The sequence below is a fragment of the Meriones unguiculatus genome, chromosome 20, assembly GCF_030254825.1.
Source record: "Meriones unguiculatus strain TT.TT164.6M chromosome 20, Bangor_MerUng_6.1, whole genome shotgun sequence".
Taxonomy (NCBI): Eukaryota; Metazoa; Chordata; class Mammalia; order Rodentia; family Muridae; genus Meriones; species Meriones unguiculatus.
Genome location: NC_083367.1, coordinates 56,561,711 through 56,584,026, shown reverse-complemented (window position 1 = coordinate 56,584,026; position 22,316 = coordinate 56,561,711). Strand labels below are relative to the sequence as shown.

General features: G+C 42.7%; 1 protein-coding gene across 6 annotated transcripts; it reads left to right on the top strand.

The window, feature by feature from the left end:
• The first annotated feature begins 1 nt into the window (after nucleotide 1).
• Ermard (ER membrane associated RNA degradation) lies at nucleotides 2–20,505 on the top strand. Of its 6 annotated transcripts, XM_060373666.1 has the most exons (18): nucleotides 2–119; nucleotides 689–857; nucleotides 1,436–1,575; nucleotides 2,734–2,835; nucleotides 3,432–3,521; nucleotides 5,155–5,252; nucleotides 5,835–5,971; nucleotides 6,640–6,754; nucleotides 7,528–7,630; nucleotides 8,333–8,362; nucleotides 9,348–9,416; nucleotides 10,238–10,411; nucleotides 13,132–13,215; nucleotides 15,172–15,248; nucleotides 15,762–15,887; nucleotides 16,165–16,383; nucleotides 18,159–18,272; nucleotides 20,314–20,505. In XM_060373666.1, the coding sequence occupies exons 1-18, from the start codon at nucleotides 114–116 to the stop codon at nucleotides 20,498–20,500; spliced, it is 2,040 nt and encodes a 679-aa protein (XP_060229649.1). In that variant the 5' UTR covers nucleotides 2–113; the 3' UTR covers nucleotides 20,501–20,505. The 6 variants fall into 6 exon arrangements, with proteins under 6 accessions (XP_060229649.1, XP_021509612.2, XP_021509610.2 ...); XM_021653937.2 differs by lacking the exon at nucleotides 13,132–13,215; XM_021653935.2 differs by lacking the exon at nucleotides 16,165–16,383.
• Nucleotides 20,506–22,316: the final 1,811 nt, after the last annotated feature.

Genomic DNA, 22,316 nt, shown 5'->3' with positions numbered 1-22,316 from the left:
GCAGAGCCACAGCGAGCTCCGCTCTCGCGCACGCGAGGCTCGCAGGCGCGACCCGGAAACGGGAAGCGACGCGCGTGAGTCATCAGCGAGCGCCGCGGTTCGCGCCGGAAAAGATGGAGGTAGGGCAGGCGCCGCCTGCGGAGCGTGGCGGGAACGCGCCGCGGCAGGCCCGCAGAGATGTTGTCAGGCGCCAGCGTGCGTGGACTTAGAGGCCACAGTCAAATTACGGAACACTGTTTGAGGGGGGAGGGTGGGAGTTGTAGAAACCGAAAGGGGTTAAGTCACCTCAGGGCGGGAATCCATCATTCCACACCTACTTAGTGCTTACGGGCTGGAAGTTGTGTTTCGTACCAAAGTCAGTGATGCTCGATTTTCTGTTCTCACGCTTCCTGTAAAGCATCACTGTTTATTATAACTGCGGTATAATAAAGGCGTGACAAAAGGAATGATGCATCGTTCAGTAAACCCACCGAGCCTCTGGACTCCAGTGTCAGCAAGTGTGATCAATGAGACGATTCAAGTTTTGCAACATGAACATTAAGACAGACACTGAGATATCCTTAGTGTCTAAGCATGTTTTACACATAGAGCTCTTATGTTATCCGGTTGCCATACCTTCCTAGTTCAGTCTGTTCTTAAGATTCGTTTTCTTTTGACTTGGATGTAACCTTTATGTTTTATATTTCAGATTTTAACAGGGGATCCCATTACCACATGCCTTTCTCCTTTGGTGCATGACATGATTTGTAACGTTGGGTTTGAACTCAGAGAAATTTGTGATATCAATAGCATTGTAACTCAAAATGGTGAAGTATGCTGGAAAGCAATTACGGACTGTGTGAGCTATGCAGAGTCAGGTTTGTAGTCTCTTTGTACATAAAACAAGCTTAAGTTAGTACTGTTACGTTGAAAATGTGTTGGCCTGCAAAACCCTCCTTGATTCTTTCTCTTGAAGGGTTTTATAAAGCAGTCATAACTCAGGAGAAAAAGATCAGTTGGAGAAATATCCAAAAGTCAAGAGATGCTTAGTTAAGAAAACTGTAGAGTAGGAGGGCCAGGAGGCAGGTTGGGTCTGTGAGATACTAGATTGGATTCCAGGGTGTGTGTATATGGCATGGATAAAGGACAAGACAGAATGGGGTCGTGCCTCTCATGGTACTCAGGACAGCACCTAACTGACAATATGAGTTATTTCTGGAATTCCGAGTTTTTGTACTTGATTACAAGTAACTAAAACTACAGCTACACATTCCCTACCAGCAGTAAAAACTTTTTACAATTCATTTCTACTGAGCTGCAAAGACACTCTATCATGTGTCTATTTATAAACTGCTTGGTTTTTGTGAACATTTCATAAAGCTTTTCTTTGATTTCGATGTTTTTCATCCTGTGATACAGAACTATGGAGCTAAAACGAACTTTCTCCTCCTATAAGGGCAGAGCCTGGACTACAGAACTAGTGTGCAGCAGTTGGGTCCTGTGTGTGAGGCTATCCATCTACATATCTTATCTCTGACCAGGGTACAGTTTGAAATTCAGTATTCATCATGGTTCCAGTGGACAACTAATCTGGAGGTTTGACATTTACATATCTTTAAAGATGAAAGACTTTGCAAATTGGTAATCTTCATTTCTTGCCAAGTTAAGGGTATCTTTTCCATCTTTAGCCTACTGTCTTGAACAAGAAGGTTCATACATGTAGTTAGTATAACAAAAGTTATGTTTTATTGTGCTGAGGGTCATCACAAAGGTTCACACTCTAATTCCCATCTTCCCAAGGTTGTTCACCCGTGCCACATATCTTAGCTAAAGGTCAGGTCTAGTCTATAACAGAAGTCTCTGATCTGAGAATCTGCCTCCTTGGGGAGACTGTGCAGCCGCAGGTCAGATCAAGGTGGTGTCTACATGTGCAGAGCAGAGCATTGCTTTTGCTCTCTGATTATGTACCATCTAGTGGGTATCATAGGGCTTTAGGACTGTGTCTGGCTATCTTGAGAGAGTGAGGTCACCAAGTTCTGGTTATCAGGTACCTTGGGTATAGTGTGTACCCTGACCAAGCTAGTTATATATGTCTAAAAGGCATGTAATAGGCTTATTACACCTTTCAACTTTGAGAAGGTCCTGGGGATTGCAAGAGAGGTCTAAGTAGTTTATTTATGAAGACCAGTTTTAACAACTTTTGGGCTCAAGTAGGCATTAGAAGATGCAGTCCATTTTGCCTTAATAGGATGGACTTCCCAGGGAGATGACAAGGCTAGGGAATCAGAGAGTAAGTTTCCTACCAGTGACTTGAAAAGGAGATAGTAATATGGATCCTAGTGCGAATCTTGAATGGTTTGCCTTTTTCTTTTTTTTTCCTTTTCCTAATTTGACATAGTAAAGGGCTATAATAAAATGATACCTGTAACTTGTCTGATTACTAAGACAGAGTCTGGTGAGGTGAGCTGCCTCATAGAAGAGCTAAACTAAATCATTATGGGAAGTAAGTAGGTCAAAATATTTGGTTTCAGTTCATGCCAAATTTGTGCTTTGAACAAGCATTTTAAAAACCCCTTAAGTATTAAATAATTTACTTTTTTATAGTATTTCAGTAGAAACTATGTTTTTTATCAACAATTTGAATGTAGTAGAAATTTTAAGAGGCTTGAAATCAATAATAGGAATTCAGTAAAAATTATTGTTGTTCTGAGAAATGTTTTCATTGAGCTCAAATGTGTATCTTTCTCTAAATAGTTGTTTCTTGAAATATTTGATGCCTTGGAAAGCTTGCAGTCTGCTGCCATCTCCCTCAGTGTGATGAAACTGGCTTCCTGTCTGGAACGAGCCTTAGGCGATGTGAGTGTGAGAATCTTCATTGTTCGCTAGATTACCTGGATTAACACAAAAACTTCAGATTTCTTGGTTTTTATTATTGTTTTCCTGTACAACACAATGATTCTCTTTTTCCATGATTAAAAATCCTAGTACCTTTGAGCTGAGAGGTGGCTCAGTACAGAAAAGTACTTGCCACATAAACATCAGTACCTGAATTTAGATTATAGCGCCCGTGTTTAAAAAATGAAAAGTTATGTATGGTTGCTTCTGCACCTCCTGCAACACCACACTGGGGCTGGGGGGATGGGACAGGAGCATTACTGGGACTTTCTGACCTCCATTCTAGCTCCAGTTTCAGTAAAAGACCCTACCTCAGGGAAATAAGGTGAAGAGTGATAGAACAAGACAATGTTCTCCTCTCGCCTTTAAGTATGTGCAGCCATTACACACAAGCACACACACGCATCCTCACACACGCAAACACACATATATACAGAAAAGGAAATCTGTGTCTAAGCACTTTTCTTTGTTCATTTGTACAATGCTTTGTATGTTATCTGCTTAAAAAGTATTACTGCCTCATCATAGTTATTATATGATTCCTATTGGAATTTTAGGTATTTTTACTGATTGGGAGAGAGTGCCCCTTTCTTCTAAGAGATCTTATTGCATCTGCAGAACTTGCACAAGTCTTTGGGCATGCTGTGGTAAGTGTGCAAATAATACATAAAGCATAGAGTGCTGGTATAAGCTGTACTTTTGATCTTCCAAAACTGTAGTACTCTTGGAAAACATTAACTGTTTCACTAACTTAAGTGTATTCTCTCTTCCTTCCGGAATTGTCACTCTTCCACATATTCCCAAATTTGATGGTGATAGCATAAACACATAGGTCCAGCCAGAGAGACAGATAGAAGCATATCACTTTGTTCAGTTAAGTATTCTTAATGATATTACTAAGTCGCTATAGAATACATTCAACACTTTGCAATGGTAGAATTACATTGTTGTCCTGCTTCTTTAACAGATAGGAATTTATTTTATTTATTTATTTTTGCAGTCATTCAGAGTTACAGTAGCAAAAAAAAAAAAATAGAATTTGGTAAGAAATTATAGACGCCTTTAGATCACAATTCTAGAGGAACTAGAGACTTCAAACTAAAGAGTGACAGCTTTAAAGGGTAGGCAGCTCAGTGAGGCATAATACCAGGACAGCCATCCTAGCTGGACCAGAAGTCATCAAATTCACATTTAGGGCTCAGAAACCATCTTCAGTGAACCTCTCACTGCCTACTTCCTTGCCAGCTTGAAAATGACTTTCTGGTGGAGAGCCTAGGATAAGGCTGGAGTGTGGCCTCTTGTTGTTATACTGAGTCATTAAACACATGCTGTTTCTGCCTGCCTGCCATCAGCTATTTTCCTCCAAATGGCCTCTTTTAGCCTCTAGATTATTTTTTTCTTAGCCATTGACAGATGATATTTGGTATATAAAATGGGAGAGGGAAACAGAGACTTCAGAGGTTGCTTCAGAGATAGGGCTGTTGAACACAGATGTTGGGTTAAACCCCTCTGAGCTTCCCACCTGCTGTTTATGCTTGAGAGGCTCAGCAAGCACCTCTCTGCCTTGCTCTGCAACAGCCCAACATAAACCAAGACTGCTTTCATTTCTTTTCTGAGGGCTGACTGGTCCCCACTCTCTCTCATGAGTCTGTCCAGGGAGGGGGAAGCGCTGGAGCTGGATACCACCTAGCTGTGGCTGCTGTTCCCAGCCAAGCTGCCTGATGTGGCATTTGTATCTCATTTTGTTGTGTCCAGATCCTGGGCACCTCTGATGGATAGCTGTTAAAGCTGTGCATTCTGAGTGCATAGCTCCCAGCCCTAGGACTGCCTTGGTGTTCCTAGTCTCTGAAACCCTGGCTTCATCTTCTTCACTTGTGTTACTTTTATAGGCACAGTGGGAAATAATAGTGCCTTCCTCAGAGATGGTTCTAGGGATAAAGGAATGGATGAATCATTCAAAACTGTGTCTAGCATGTGTTAAATATTCAGTAAATGTTGGTTTGGGGCCAGTGAAATGGCTTACTGAGGAAAGGTGCCTGCTACCAAGGCTGATGACTATAATTCAGACCCTAACACCCACATGGTGGAAGCAATGAATCAACTCTCTCAGGTTGTCCTCTGACATCTGCTATTGGCACACTAAATAAAAATGTAATAAAATTTTAATGTTTTATTATTGTTACTACTTATACAATGCTTGGTTCTAATGGAAAAAACAAACATTTTAGGATTGAATTGATTTACTCCACAATTTAGTAATCTACTCTCTTAATGGATTAGATGGACGTACTGAAAGTCTTCATGGGATCTCCCCAAGGACTCAACCTGAGAAATGTCTTGTGGCATGGCTTTGCTTCCCCTCAAGACATCCCTCCAAAGTAAGTTCCTGTTTAAGTAACTTTCCTCCTTAATCTGCTTAAGAATTTGTTGTATCTTGTACTTCACATGAAAAAGAATTATGAGAGAAAGATGAGAGAATTTGAGACATGGGTGGTCACATTGCACATCAACATCAGAGAAACTAGTATAGTATGGTGATGGTATGTATTTCAATGCCGTGTACCCCAAAAGCCTGGACAGGTAGAAAGCCCAGGTGTTTTGATATAACAATGGACTCCCTAGTTATTGCACAGCTTTATTCCATCTATGGAAAGTTCTGAAATTTGGTGGTTTCTTTAACGATTTTTTTTTATTTCTTATTATCTTCTTTTTTTAACATTTTATTCATGCACACATATGCCACAGCATTTGTGTGGAAGTCAAAGGACAGTTGTGTTCTCTGTCTCCAAATGCAGACCTAGGGATTGAACTCAGGCCATTCAGTTTGACTGCATGTGTCTTTACCTACTGATCCATCTGAGCCCTCCTCCTTGTATAGTTTTAACACTTTCTGTAAGCAAAGTTCTTTCTGTGTATGGCTGCTTTCATTTTTCCATAAGTTCTCTGGTCTTCTTCCTTAGATACTGTTCAGCCATGTTGTTGTTGACAGCAGGACTGGGTCAGTTACTGAAGAGTTACCTTCATCAAGCAAACGTCACACTGGCACATCGGCCTTTTGTGGCTCTCACAAACTTGGAGGATGTGACTGTTTTTCCTGGCAAGTTCTGTGTTTCACACTATCCCCTTACTATGTCTTCGTTGAACAGATTTTAGTAGCATCTGACTCGAATGCTTGCTGAAGTACTTACTTACGATTGCCAATATGGCTTTGTGAGTTATTGGAAGGACCTTTTAAATTTCACTCTTTCCCACTGCTCTGGAGTCACTGGGGACCCTGAGAGTCAGAGCTAGAGAAGGTCTCTTCCTCATTTGAGCTGTCATTCAGAACACCTTGGGGCCATTCATGGTGTTTGCTTTTCTCTCACCTCACCTTGTCTGCTTCTGTGCTTGTGGCTATTATATCAGCCTTGCCAACAGTAGAAAGGGTTGCCTATGTCTTCTGAGCATACTTGTTACTCCTCTTGGTCAGTGTACTCAACTAGGGTACCCTGAGCCCTACTCTCATTTGCTGCACAGGTTCCTGAAGAGATTCAGTTGCCCATTTATCCCTTGGCAAGCTTCCACTGTATTCCACTGTACAGTGGAATGAAGCCATTCCACTGTAGCTAGAGTCTAAGTGCTTTTCCTATTTAGTGCTGTTCTGCTCCAGGTTACAGTTCATCTGTCTCAGGGTGTTGGCTCATTGGCACATATGTCCACATGTGTTCCTGACTTCTTTTGGTTGGCTGCTGTGGTTGAGTTATAAAGATACTTGCTCTTTTACAGGTGTTACTTCTGAGGTGCTCTCAGCATTAGAGACAGTGATGATGAAATCCACCTTTTTATTAAAAATCATGTTACCATATTGGGAAATGGCAGTGACCAAATTCAAACTGCACAGGTAACAAGGGTGGCATGGAACTTTTGGTGCTTAGATGCCAGGCCTGCTCGATGCCCTTCAACATCTGAAGGTTGTTTACTGTCCTGGCAAGCGAGTAGAAACTGACTTAGAGTGGGCTGAGAGCAGCGTCTTCCTTTCATGATGTAGACAAGCTGTGGCTGCTTCAAGTGTTCTGTGTCATCTTCTTCGTGCAGTTGATAGAACTTTTTGTTTTTTAGAATAAACTTCTTAGTATTTCCTGAGTTCTTACTATAAGTAAAACATTGAACCTAGCATTGTAGAACCATGAAAAAAAAAAAATACAGGAAAACCTGGCTATGATATTCCCTCAAAGAAAAACCCTGTGTGAAAGCCAGGCACAGCATGTGTCCAGACAGGTAGAGATTGGAAAACCTATGAGCTGGTCATTATTTATCCTCAGGCAAACTCATTCCTGGGTTCACTTTTTATGTGAACTGGTCCTCTGCAGCTTTGCTGTTCTGGCTGGCCTTAGAAGTAAAATGTGACATATATGGTTCTTTGATAACATTTTGTTCAACTGAAACTACTACATATGTTTCACCAAGCATGAAAACACATACACATACACACACACACACACACACACACACACACACAAATGTTTTAAAGTCAATAGTCCAATTAGAATTGGATTCTATTATGTTGTTTCTCATGTTAGCAGGTTGTATATTTTTGCTCTCAATGCCACAGTAGTTTTGTCAAGTCTGGGGTGCAGTTATTGCAACACCTCCTGGTGTCCTTGGGTCCCATAGGTTTGCCGACTGCTCCATGTTGTTGCTGTCACAGCTAGAAGCTGGGCTCAGGAGAGTTTTTGCTGCAGTTAACAAATGTCCGGATAGATTGCTCACGGCTGAGGTACGTGTATTTCTGTTACTGTGGCTATGTCCACTATATTGACAATTTTCTGTGGCTATTTAAAGGCTTTAACAGGGCTGGAAAGATGACTCGGTGGTTAAGAACACTTGCTGTTCTTCCAGAGAACCCATGTTTTATTCCCAACACCCACATGTAGCTCACAACTATCTGTAACTCCAGTTTCAGGAGACTGGGGCATGTGGTCCACATATATGCATGCATGTACAACATACGCACATTTAAAAAATAAAATAAACTGGGTGTGGGATTGCATGCCTGCAATCCCAGCACTCAGGGAGGCAGAGGCAGGTGGATCTCTGTGAGTTCAAGGCTAGCCTGATCTACAAAGCAAGTCCTGGATAGCCAAGGCTACACGGAAAAACGCTGTCTCAAAAAATGACAAACCAAAACAAAACAAAAAAAAAGGTTTTAAGGGCTGGAGATGTAGCTAACTGGCTTCCCATCCCGCATTTAGTCTTCTACAACACACACATACACGCTCACACATACCATATTTTATTTGTTGTTAAAGCACATATTTATTTTAACTGTGATTATGTAAGACAAATCTTTTTCCAAATTTAAACATCATGATGACATGAAAGTCATAGCACCTTTGGAGGGCCAGAATTGTTTTTTGACTTTGAATGATATTACTGTTTTGTTTTAATTCTTCTTTTTTATCTTTTTTCTTTTCTTCAGTCAACAATTCTATACACCACATTTGATGAAGTAAGTAGTCAAACTTGCAAAAAATCTTAAAAACCATCATCATCTTTGTTTTTTTTTTTTAAGATGTATTTATTATTTATACAGCATTCCGCCCGCCACCAGAAGAGGGCACCAGATCTCACTATAGATGCCTATGAGCCACCATGTGCTGGCTGGGAATTAAACTCAGGACCTTTGGAAGAACAGCCAGTGTTCTTAACCTCTGAGCCATCATCTCTCCAGCCCCGTTATCTTCTTTTAAGATACAAATTAAAACACAATGACTAGGGCTGGAGAGGTAGCTCAGAAGTTAGGGCACTTGCTGCTCTTGCAGAGAACCTGGTTTGGTTGTAAGCACCCATGTGGGGGCTCACAACGATGCGTAGGCATGCACATGGTGCACTACGAACATGCAGGCAAAAATACTCATGCACACAGAATAAGTAAATTGAAAATAATACCACTAATAAAACCCACCAAGGTTAAGTATAAATAGCATGCTTACAGGAACATGTTGATAGTAAAAGGCAAGAAGAAGCTTATACGAGATTTCAGTAGACCTCTGAGGCTGTGCTTTAGGTAACTGAACGCTTTCTTGGCATTCATGAAGCCTTAGGTTTAGTCTGCAGCACTGAATATATATACCCAGCAAGATGGCACATATCTAGTCCTAACACTTGTGATAAAGAGGCTGGATTTGAGGCCAGCCTATAATACATGAAACTCTGTTTTAAATAAATAAATATAAATAAAGCTTTCAGGTTAATTTTGAAGCCCAATATTATTAATCTTATCCTTGTAGTTGTACAAAACACAAAGTTGGGAAATGCAAACACCATTGGTTATAACCACTGTTGAAACAACTATTTTTAATCAGTAACAACTTTAAAAATACAAATATTCTAATTGTATATATACAGATCAGTGTCTGTGTATGTGTAGGTACATGACTCTGTAGTATCTGTGTGTGTATCAGCTTACTGATTAATTATTTTTGGTGTTTTAGATACTAGCAAAATACTTGAATGATGGCAGCATCAACCAGCTTCCTCATTTCCTTGGAGAGCCTACCATGGTAAAGTATTCTGTGTCTCCAGTCTCATGTCATTCTGCTTAGGAACATGCTAGCATCTAAAGTAGAGTAAACATTATTTGTGATGTGCTCAGGAGCTGACCTGCTTCTGGGCTGTCAACTTGTCCTGTCACAGACACCATCAGGAATGACATTGGGCATTGTGCTTTGCATATTCTGGTTACTACCATGCCTTTCAAATGCCTGGTGACTTGGCTGCCCTCTTTCTAACACTTTTTACTTATTGTTTCTCTGTATTTTTACTAAAGAAAGAACTATATATTTGTAAATAGCAACAGTCAGATGTCTCTAAGATTAAGTGTTTGATGAAACAGAATTAATGTTTTGACCAGTTTTTCAATAAGAAAACTACAGTGACTTCTCTAGACTAGTAGGCACCATTAGAGGAGAGAGCAGCTATCTTTGTTGGCTTAAGGTGCAGGAGTTGTCCATGGTGAATGCAGGGGAAGGGATAGGCCAAGGGACACCTGCTTGATTATACTCATTCAAGCAGGAGCAGTGATTTATGTTTCTTTAGGCAAATTTGTTTCCCTTCCATGTAGGAAGGTAAGAATAACAAAGACAGGAGTGACTTAGCAGGACCTCCTTCAAGCCTCAATGGTTGGTGCTCAGCCCCCACAGGCAGGCTGTACACAGCATGGGCTCCTCACTACAGTTCCAGCTGCAGGACAGACTGAATGCCCTCTTTGAAACTCCATTTCCCATCAGCCTGTAAACAAGCCAAGAGCTGCCTGGAAACCCTGCCTTTTGCTCTTCCCTCTGCCTGCAACACTAACAGAACACATCTCTGTCAATTCTGAAAGGAATTCTTGTGGGATTTCCTGAACTATCAAGAGGGTCCTCGTATCCGAGATCGATTAAGCCATGGGGAAATCAACTTATGTGAATTTCCAGAAGAAGCAGCAAGCCAGCTACTTACATTCTCCCTGGTGCTTTTGCTCAGATTCACTGAGGAAGACACACTGTCAGAGCTGAAGGTACTACAGAGGGAGGAAGGTGGCTAGCAGCTACCACCAGCAGTGAAAGAATATGTCTTAGTTCTCAAATGTGATTACCTATTTATCATCTTTCATTTTAATTTGAGTTACAGTACTATATCAGAATAACTGTAAATTAACAATATACATGTATGCATTCTCTCAAAATCAGTGTTGTGAATCTGAAATAATTTGTCTTCTAAATGCATATTGGCCTTTGTTCTTTATAGCAGTGTTGTTGTCAAAAACCAAAGAACATGTTATAAAACATGATTAGCTAAATGTAGGAAACTCACAGAAAGGTCTTTTAAATTGATGAAACAGGATACTTGCACTTCTGAAACAAATGATTATATTATTTTAAAATAAATAATTTCAGTTATAATATTGTAGGTGGTACTTCTGTTTTCAGATTATATACATGACAGTTATTTTTTAAACGATTTAAAAGTCCAAGCAAAACTGAAAAATTATTATAGGATGTAAAGGCCATCAGGAATCCCCTTTTCCAGAAATGAAAGCTCCTAACAGTTGGATGACCTTGCTTCTTTCCATGGGTATCCGCAGATGGGCTCATAGGGAGAAATGCTTTGTCTTCTAAGCACTATTTTTCATTTCACATATTTTGGGATCTTTGATGTGGCTGCTCTTTTTGTTCGTTGTTGGTCATTCCCTTGCACCAGCAGTCCATCATTTATTGAAGTGGTCTCCACTGATTATGTGCTGTACCTTTGACTGATGAGACGCTGTGATTGCAATGGTAAACCGAAGGGCTGTGTTCATCTGGGTACCAGAGTTAGTAAGTCTGCAAAGGTAAAGCCCTGTAGCTAATATAGCAGTAAGGACAGTGTTTGTTTTTCCCACTGGTGGCTGTCATTCCTTTGTCATCTTGCCCACATGTGTGCATTAGCCTTGCTGTTGCTTTCAGTGACGTACCACCTGTTATTTGTCTTTAATTCTGGATTCTTTTTTCCTTTGGCTTCTGCCTTTGTTGTCATTCTTGAAAGATTCTTTGCATTCCAAAAATTATAAACATATCTATAATTTTCTTAGTGTTTTTTATCTTTTGCTTCAAGTAGAATTTAGTCCCTCTTGGAAGTGAGGTAGAGAACCCACCTTTATGTGTTTTCTTTTTGAAATTGCTAGCAGTTTGTCTAAATGCCATGTGAAGAATTGACTAATTCAGTGTGCACCAGGCTCCAGCCCTGGACTGTCCAACTAGAAACTCTGTTCTCTGCTGACTCTTCAGTTTAGAGCTTTCTGGATATTAAAGACAACTCCCATTCCTATCTCTTCAGAAATGTCTTGTCTGTTCTCACCATTTATATTCTATGTTAGCTATTTCATTAAAGTAAACCCAGGCCCAGAAAACAAACTGAAAAATAATAGCCTAGTACAAGCATACAGGGAAACTGACATCTTTTACTATATTGAACACTACTAGAAGCTGAGGATATATCTCAGTTGGTAGAGTATTTACCTAGCACGCATGAATACCTGGGTTTGATCTCCAGCACTGCATGCACCAGGTATTGTGGCACATACCTGTAACCCCAGTCCTCACTAAGAAGGTAAAGACAGAAATAATCTGGAGGTCATCCTCAGCCACATAGAGTTGGAGACTAGCTTGAGATATATAAGACCCTGTCTCACAGAGAAAAGAAGTTATCAATAGCAAGTGTGACCTGACTTCAGGACTATGGTGAATGTAAGTAGCACGTCCCCAAAGTGGCTTCCGAGGCTCACAGCCTCCCTTCCTGTTTTCACATTCTATACTCAGTTTTCTATCTTAAAACATGCCTTGGACCTGTTACTCAGTATTATTCCATTACTTGGCCAAATCAACATCACTTGCTGGAGAGACACCTGCTCTGTCAGCCCTCCTTCTTCCCTTTCCTCAACATAGAAGCCAGATCCATGTCAACCATTATGTCCCTCTCTGCAGAGGCCACCTGTGACTTCATCTTAGAGCAGAAGTGGGTACTCCCTCCTGGTGCCTATCCCAGCACTCAGCCCCAGACTGCGTACACAGCAGCCACAAGGATGCTGCCCACAACATAGCTGTGACTCAGCCCCCCCCCCCCCCCGTTGTCAGTGAATGAGGGGTTGGCACATGTCCCCAGCACTTTGATCTGTTGTTATTTCAGCCATTTGCTCCGGGCCATTGAGAATGTGGCAGTTTCTGCTTCTGACTTGTGCCAGCCTTTGGCTCCCTGAGTTTTCAATTTTGTAGTTTCCAGTGGTTGACTTGGGCTTTTCAGTTACACGTTTATAGCAGTGACACATTTCCATCAGTTATATATTTATATCAGTTAGACTATACTTTAATATGTTATCTTTGCTTCTTTAATATTTCTGTGTCTAGCAATTAACTGTTTATGGTCATGTAATTCTCTTCGAAGTATTAATTTTCAATCTTCAAAAGTCTTCCATTCATTTTGGGATCTTTTCCTCCTTGTATATTTGTAGTTTTGCAATAGACAGGGTACATGCGATCTTTCTAAATTACGGTGGTTAGTCAGCTCCATTTTATCAGTTTGTTGGTTATGCTTGACTACCTGGTCCATCCTACTTTAATGAAGAGCTTTGCCATGCTATAGATGAATAGGGTTATTTTGAGGAAGATAGTGGCAGGTTAAGACTCTAAATGACATGATTCAGAAGAAGACACAGAGTCCAACGTGGACCCATAATGACTGACATCAGTGTTTCTAATCCAGGAGGAAGCAGCAATACAGTTGCGGGTTAGTCTTGCAGAAGGCTACACGTCCCGCTGCCACCCAGCCTTCCAGCTTCAAAAGCAGGTATGCCACATGCAGGGTGTTTGGGAGAGGGGACACAAGTGACACTGCTCTGCCTTCAGAAGCATTGGAAGGGTCCTAAGCCTTTGTCCTTTTATATTTCTTGACCAGATAGCCACTTGCTGCATGGCCTTGGTCAAGTGGCTGTCTTTTGAGCTTGCAGGTCAGGTTCTAGTCTTAGGGTGAAAGGTGTTTTTAGTCTTAGGGATGACAGGTGGAGGATCTAGCAGGGAGCCTAGCTGGCTGCTGTTACTGGTTACTGCCCAGGGAGAGAGGCAAGTTTTATCAAGTGAGGAATGTCATTTTTTTCTTCTACCATATAAGTTTTTGTCAACTTATAATTTGTAAACAAACATTCCACCATGTAGTTCCAATTTGAGGATTATCTCAAATGATTTATGCTTTTTTTTTTTTTAAGATTTTATGTATGTACCTGAGTGCAAGTGTCCTTTGAGGCTAGAGGAGGCTTCTAATCTCCTAGAGCTAGAGTTAGAGGCAGTTGTGACCCACACAACAGGTTCTGGGAATTGAACTCAGGTCCGCTGCAAGAGTAGTACATGATGTTAACCACTGTGCCATCTCCCCAGCCTCAAACATTTTATTCTACATATTGAGGGAGTCAGGATAAGAACAATCCCCATGAATGTCACACTCAAGATAGCTCTTGCATGGACATTGGCAAGCAAGCACATCATCACCGGGCTGCTATAAATTGGTATATACAAGAAGGGAAAGGTCCAAAGCAGCCATGCTGGAGAGCAAGACTTGACCAGTGCTGTCTTGTGACAAATGCATCCATTATGAGGCTTTTCCTGAGGAAAGATGAACAAGCATCTGTTCTTCCCAGATAGACACTGACAACAGATCAAAGAAACCATCCACCTGAGTCTGTCTTACTAAACCAGGGCTTTCAGGAGTGCAGAATCCTAGATGCCTCAGGCAGCTGCATCTGGTGTTGCCAACCCAGCATTTCTATGACTCACAAAGGCTGCACTCAGAGCTTCCTCATATACAGCTTGCGCTCAGCTGAGCCAAGAGTGTCCCAGCTATTGTCTTCTGCTTTTATAATCTTGTCAGTTCTGTGAGCTTCCCGAATCTTAAGAAGCTCTGTCCAGGAGGGATGCTTCAGCTAGGAGGAAATAACTAAAGCAGTATGGATAAGAAGAGCACGTCAGCAAATCAGCCTCCATCCTGTGACCAGTGGATTTTGGTTTGGGGGAGGAGCTTACATGTTGTCCCTCATGAGTCTGCTTTCCAAGACAGAATTACAAAGGTAAAGGTATCAGAACTTATCTACAGGAAACAGTGTTTTAAAGAGACAGGAGGGAAGGTTTTGGAAGGAAGGGAAGCTTCTGGTTGGTGGACTGCCATGTGACCTGATTGCAGAGACCTTTGCTGTCCTCTGCTGTGGATCCAAGTGGCCCCCTGGCTATTGTGCACCCTCGTCTGTTATCCATCTACTACTTGGCAACAGTCCTGTGTCCTGTGCTTTATAAGGTCATTGCTCTGTTATTGCTGCCACAGAAGATTGCTCACGTTCAGTGATGTCTACACAGCTGCCACTTCATTTGCTCATTTTAACGTGGGTCAAAACCTGCTGAAGGATTTGTCGAGTGGCTTCATGTGGGTGCTGACAGGTTGTTGGCAGTGTTGACATGCCTCTCCTCATCTGTGCTGTGTGCTCTCACAGAACAGTTGCCAAAGCTAGTCACAGTGCAGAAGAAAGGAAGTCAGCTACCTCTCAATTGAGGGTGTCATATTGGTGAGCATGTTCATGATCACCCCAACAGTAAGGACAGTGAACAGTCAACTGAACATGTGAAATACTTGAGCTCACCAAGTGGAGACTGTAACAGTTTTATAAATATTTTCTAGAAAGTGATTAAGTATCTGTAACAGTTGAAAACATTTTTCCTAGGATACTGTAAGACGTTAGAGCAGTCAACTATTCCCTCTCAGGTGCTGAGCTGTGAAAAAAGCCTCAGGATGTGGCCTGTTCTGTCTTTGCCAGAAGAGCCTTTTCAGGAAGCAGACAGGTGTGTATCATTTGGACTAGAGTATATGGCACCTGAATTGTTGAATGTGTTACTGGGGTCATGTGTACCGTGGCTGGCAGTTATAGTTAAACCAAGAGCGCTCCTCTTCTTTCTGTTAGAAGGTGTTTGGAAAGGGAATTGCTGTGCCCAGTTTGTTGCCAGTTGAACACAGCCTGGAAGATAAGGCACCCTTCAACAAGGGCTCGGAAGACATGAAGAAGATCTGGACTCAAGAAGAAGAGGAATAGGGATACAGATTTGGGGAATGTAGAATAAAGCAGACACATTTGCAGTAGGACTGCTCTGGGGCAAGCATAGATCACCTTCCGTTTGCATCTTCCTAGCTTTCGACTTATTATCTGTTTTATCCTGCCATAGTACCTACTTTAATTTATGTTAAGGAAACTAAATTTTAGATCAAGTTTACTGTGTGTTAAACATCATTTTGTATTAGCAATAATGTGGGAGTTTTAATTATTGGAATATACCTTTAAAATATTGTGTGTTTTTTAGATTGGAGGGTAATTCTGAAGCATGTGCCTGCAAGTCTTTAATTAGCAAGATTTTGAATGAGCTTTGCAACCACATGCCTGGGAGTGCCTGCACTTTAAATGACTTGGATGGTCTTTCCCAAGAGAAGTGAGTACTCAAGAAACATAGCTCAGTAATTTATGATAACAGGTTTAATGTTTCCACCCTAAATTTTAGCAGCTGGTATTTTGCCCCAAAAGGGGTTTTTAGGTCAGGTTAGATGATTTCTGTGCAAGAACCACATGTCCAGTGAAGTTACACATGTGTTCTCTGTTCACTGCAATTGCATTTGTCGCAGCAGACTCCAAAACAATGCAGATTCAGAAAAGCTAGCAGTGGCATTCTCTGGTGCTGTGTCCTCTGATTGCTGTGCTGTCACTTGCAGGTGGCCCCAGCTGCTCAGTGAACTCTGTAGCACACGCATTCGTACCTTGTTCTGCCCCAGAGTCGTTCTAGAGGTTCTGGTTGTGCTTCGAGGCATCAGCTCCCAATGCCAGCGTGCATCCGACCAGGTCACTGCCTCTTTGCAGCTGAGACACAGGCAGTGGGTGGAGCGTAGGCTGCGCTCAAGGCAGCGGCAGAACTATCTGCGCATGCTCAGCAGGTAGGCTGCTCCTCTCCTGAGCACTGCTGTTACCCAGGCTTGGGTGGGTGCCGATCCTCCCAGAGAACAGTTAAGTGTATACTGTTTTCTAGAACTTTCAAATTTGGCCTGTAGGAGTGGATCCCACCACCCAAAATGACAGTCTGGCTTTAATCCCTGGAGCATGTTCATTTGCATTTGCCAGCACTATGCTTCTTCACAGTTCTGTAATCATTGGGTGAAGTGCATGGAGTCTTATGGAAGAGTGGAGAGAAGGACAGGAGCTCCACAAGAAGACCAACAGAGCCAACTAACCAGGGCCCAAGGGATCCTATGGAGACTGAAGCACCAGTCAAGGACCATGCATGGATTAGACCTAGGCCCCCAACACTGATGTAGCTGATGGGCAGTTCAGCCCTCATATGGGTTCCATTGTAAGGGGAATGGGGGCCGACTCTGACATGGACCTTGTTGCCTGCTTTTCAATCACTTTCTCCTGGCAGGGCCACCTTGCCAGGCCACGGGGGAAGAGGATGTGTTCAGTCCTGATGCAGCTTGATATGCTGGGTTTGGGGGGTGGCTCCCCTTGCGAGGAGGAGGGGATTGGGGAATAGGGAAAACGGGGAGGGAGGGTGGGATCCGGAGGAAAGGAGGGAAGGGCCTTCGGCCAGGATGTAAAATGAATAAATTAAAGCTAAAAGAAAGCAATAGCTGTGGGACACATTTCTAGAACTTTGAGTTGAATGGCCTGGTGTTCCGTAGTCCTGTCAGAGCATGCGCATGTTGGCCGCCTTCCAGAAGTTTCTCAGTGAGCACGCTTGTAGTCTATACAGGGTGCCGTTCCGTCACATCCCTCCTAAAATGGAGCCAAGCTATTTATTTGTTTGTGTATGTATTTATTTATGTGATGTTCTGTCTGCGTGTACACCTGTACATCAGAAGAGGGCATCAGATCTTATAGATGGTTGTGAGCCACCATGTGGTTGCTGGGAATTGTAATCCAGGACCTCTGGAAGATCAGCCAGTGCTTGTAACCTCTGAGCCATCTCTCCAGCCCTGGAGCAAAGTATTTTAAAGCATCTTTGCTAGTCTCGTGGGAATAATAAGGTTAAACTTCAGTTGGAATTTCTTGGAATGTGGCAGAGTTAAGCACACTTTCTCCTCTTGTGAAAGTCCTTTACTGGGCAATCCGTAAGAAGCTGGTGGTGGGCTTCAAGCACCGGACCTCACAGCTGGCTCTCAGCTGACCTGGTGGACGGTATTGGAGGCACATGGGATGAGCCAGCCTGAAAGCAGTTGCTGCTGCCAGGGAGTAGAAGCATTCTGACCTGAACATGAAGGACCAGAAGGGGCTGGGCTGCATACCCCTATAGGCTTGCGAGGTAGGGATTGGGGCAGGCAGGACCAGGGCAGGCAGGCAAAGATAAAAGACTGGAAAACTATCTTTCTAGATATTTGGGAAAAAGATGTTGGCAAAACAAACTTCATGGTTTTTGTTTTGTTTTGGGCTTTTTTCCCTTTTGTCTTTCTGGTTTTTTTTTATTTTCATTTTTTGTGGTTTGTGTGTGTGTGTTTATGTATGTGTGTGTGTACTAAAGAAAGAGAAGAAGAGCAAGCACATTTACAAACATAAATTTGGTTGTGTAGGGAGAATTTGGAGCAATTGGAAAAGGGAAAAAGCTTGATCCAAATATATTATATGAATTTTAAAAAATAAAATAGGTGAAGTGTTGTTTTTCCTCATGAAAATAGAAGAAACTTTGTCAAAATCTTGACCTGCTTTCATCCTTTTTCAGTGTTGGCCTTTTGTCCCCTGTGATCTTCCTGATTTTGTTGCTCCTTGCACTGGAGTTGATCAGTGTTCACACTGTTCATAGTAAGAGTACCCAGGAACGCCAGCAGTATCTGAGGTAAGGCGCCTGCTCAGAAGAAAGGGCACAGTGCTCAGGTGATTTAAGAAATTGTGATGCTGTCTTCATCTCCCACAGGATCTCCTTGATCCTTAGCTAGTCTTCTTTGTATAATTGGATACTAAGTTTGTGGACATTTGAAACTACTTTCTTATAGGCACATTTCACAAAATTGAACCTAATTTACTTGTGAATCCTCTCAACTTGCCAGGCTACAGTTTGGTGTCCATATGCAAGCTGAGTTAAGACTGGGGATGGTCTTATAGGAGGGTCCTAAAGTCAGGGCCATGAGGCATATCCTACCATATCCAAATGACTCACAGACAGTCACATTAGTTGTATATAATTAATAGTTTTAAACTTAGGAATTCAACTTTCCAGTCGCATCCAGACCTAGGGAATTTGAAAGTAGGATAAACTTTTATGTACCCCACCCCACATGAAGCAATTCCAGTGCTCACAAAGCCCCTTGGACAGGGCTATACAAGTAGTGTGTTGTGGTCAGTTGGCTGTAGCTGCTGTGGTGTAGCCTCCATCCATGCCCACAAGTTTTTCATATCTTAGCTAACTTTATTAAGTACTTGGCAGAGGGTAGGAGTCCTTGCGTATTGTAGCATCTTATGGATTGCAGCAGGGTGTGTGGTGTATGTGTGTGTATGCAGTGTGTGTGTGTGTGTGTGAGGGGTGTTTGTGTGTGTGTGTCTGTGTGCATGTGTTTCTGTGTATTTTAGATAAGGTCGCCCTGACTGGCCTTGAACTTACTGTGTAGACCAGGCTGGCCTTAAATTCACAGAGGTCAGCCTGCCTCTGCTCTCTGAGTGCTGATATGAAACACATGTACCAACCACAATTTCTAGCTTTTTAAATACTTTTTAAGAGAATTTTAAAATTACTCTAGGGGAGGGAGGCTGTGAGGTGTGGAGCTGTGAAAGTTAGAGGACAACTCTGTGCCGTCCAGTCTCTCCTTCCAGCTTCACGTGAGTTCCAGGGATTGAGCGCAGGTAACCAGGTGAGTGCTGTACCTGCTGAACCATCTCACCTGCCTTGTACTGGTTAGCTGTAGTTGTCAGCTTGACTGGAGTCTCAAGTTTCAGTTTTCTAGAGGAGTTTTCTAGATCAGGTTGGCCTGTGGACATGTCTGTAGAAACTGTCTTGACCGTTGACTAATGTAGGAGGCCCAACCCATGTGGGTAGCACCATTCCCTGGCTTTGATCCTGGGCTGTGTAAGGGGAGAGAGAGGGCGAGCTGAGGACATAGCTAGCAGGCAGCGTGCATGCATTTGTTTCTCTCTGCTATTGACTTTGGATGTTGTATGGCAGGCGAGCTATCTCAGTCTCCTGCCACTGACTTCCCTGAAGTGATGGGCTGGAACCTGGAACTCTATGCCAAATAAGCCCCTTCTTTCCCCTAAGTTGCTTTCTGTTGGGTAATTTTATCACAGCAACAGAAATAAAACTAGGACACAGATGGTTGAATAGGGCTGAGGCGGATGTGTGCAAGGCTGTTGGCGACATTGGGGTACCAGTGGGGCTTGCTCTTTAGCTTCTCTGTACTCTGTGGCCACATGCTAGCAGCACACTGCCTGTGTCCCTGAGGAATAAAACTGCCCCTGAGGATAGTCATACCCTAGACAGAGGCATGGCAGCAAAAGAGAAGAAAGCCAAGTGATGCAGCATCAGTACTCAGAGGGCTTGTGGACAGGACCTTCTCTCAGTGTGGGTTATCGTCTGTCAGTCTACATGGCCCTGGAGTCTGAAATTATGTTCTGTCACCTAGAATCATCTTGTCAAGATCTGAGAGTATGAAAATAATCTTGAGTCTTAGAAAACTCATCCCAGTATTGACAGCATTGGCTTCAGCAGTTTTGTCTTTTCTATAACAGTTTCTCTTATTTTCATTTTGTACACATTTCTTCCTAAATCTACACCCAATTGAGCAATTTTTAGGAATATTCCAAGATGCGACTAGATATGTAACACTGCTGCATTCTATAATAGAACAGACAAAAAAACCTAACATTCCTTACTGTCTTTTTAACAGGTTCTTAAAATTGATCCTCCAGTACACTGAGAACCTAATCGTCTATACCAGCCAAGAGAAGAACAAATGGAATGAAACCATCAATCTTACACATGCAGTTCTGTTGAGAATTTGGACTTTCAGTGAGAGGAAACAAATGTTAATGCATTTAGCCAAAAAATCCACAAATAAAGTTGGCGAAAGTTGACAAAACATGAGTCAGGCTACTTTTGGTTGCGACACTTACCGAGCTGTAGAGGAGACCTGGGGTGCTTTGTGGCAGCTGCACACTCTGTCTGTCCCTTTGAATTTTACTGCCCCCCCCCCCCACTACACACACAAAGTCATACATGCCTTTCCTCAGCCTGTCACTCGAAGGGTACGTCTGCCTTTTTGTGTTTTCACTTACTGCACTGCAGCAAGAGGCACCTGGTGTCTGTCGTTCTATTACTGTGGTGTGGAAGTTGATCACCTTTCCAAAAGGGCAAGGTCGGAAGTCTTTACTGTGTGGTGTCTCTGCCTTTTGAAATTAGCTAACCCTCTCCAAACCTCAGCAAAAACTACCAGTTCTTGCCTCTGAACCTGCTTTGTTAAGTAAATGATGTTTTTGTTTGTTTTTTTGTTTGTTTGTTTGTTTGTTTGTTTTACATGAGCTCCATGTTTCTTTTCATTTTCCAAAAGAAAGAGAACACTTAGCTGTGGTGATCCATGCCTGTAATTCCAGCACCTGGGAGTCAGAGACAGAAGGATCACATGATTGTGACCAGTCTGGTCTATGTAATGAGACACACACACACACCCTTAAAAAACAAGGTAAAATAAAAGTGTGTGTGTGTTTCCACATAAGAGAAAAGGCTTTTGCATCTGGTACATATAAGAAACATGTATCATGGTGGTTCATGAGTAAGGCCAGGTGATAGAAGTTTAGAGACTTGATTTTCTTACGTGTTATTAGAAAAGGAAGCAATTGGGTGATACATGTACAAATTCAAGTGTGAACAACTGTTGGTTGAAGGTGCTGCCTATCCGGTCCAGTGGCTGTTGCCATGTGTACCTGCAAACAAAGCCCTCCAGTGCATTTAGGGCTGCTCAGGGCTGACCAGCTCTATGAAGGAAATCACAAACAGAAGACAGGAGAAGCATGTACCGAAGTTCTAAATGATAATTATGGAAAAAAAAAAATGAGTGTTTTCCAGCATGTAATCCTGGGCACTGCCTCTCCTATGACTTGTACCAGGATGAGCCTGTCTGTGTGGACACCACTCTGAACCCTTGCTCCAGCTTGGCCAGCAGCTAGAAGCGACTGGAAGAGATGAGCTGTAAGTTCTAGGTTGGGGTTCTGAGAGCAGAGAGAAGCAGAGCTGTGGTCCTGCTGTGGAGACTGGTGGGGAATATCAAGGAGACATCCCACAATGGTGTGCTGCATCAAGAGCAGACTCTTCCCTGTCTATGACCTAGTTAGATCCTGTGTCAGGTGACACCTCAACTCCTCCTGTGAGTAGATTTCTGCCAGTGTCCTTTAGAAGACACCAGTCATTTCAAGAGCCGCCCTAGAAATGGAAACAGAAGCACAAAGGTCAGCCAGAAGAGGGGTTGGCAGCGTAGACCCCATGCTGGAGAAGTGGGTGTGGCCAGGTGAAGATACTGGCTCCGTGTTTTACCTGGCTGGTGGGCAAGCTCGTTAACCCCTGGCAGCTCGTCTTCAACTGTGCAGTGTTGGTGCTGATGTTGCCGTTGCACACTTCATTTGACTGACAGGAGGGAAGGAGAAGCAATGCTTCAGGGGCTCTGCTCTGACCCTGCAATATCAGGACATAGGAGCTTCTGTTGTTCCTCGAGGGCGATGATGGGAAATCACTTGGGTTCTCTCTGTCATTAGGCTGTGCACGTGTGATGTGTGTGCGTCTTCACAGTCGGAGCCTGGCGTTCCGTCTGTTCACAGCCTTACATAAATGAACTGGTGAGAAAACGGCCTCAAGTCCTCACCGGAAGTCCCAGCTGAGAGTAACTTTTGGTTCTGCAGG

Coding starts and splice junctions, on each gene's coding strand:
- Ermard (XM_060373666.1), top strand. Junction 3,522..5,154: donor AAGTCTTTGGGCATGCTGTG/GTAAGTGTGCAA, acceptor TTAATGGATTAG/ATGGACGTACTGAAAGTCTT. Junction 15,249..15,761: donor CCTTTTCAGGAAGCAGACAG/GTGTGTATCATT, acceptor TGTGTTTTTTAG/ATTGGAGGGTAATTCTGAAG.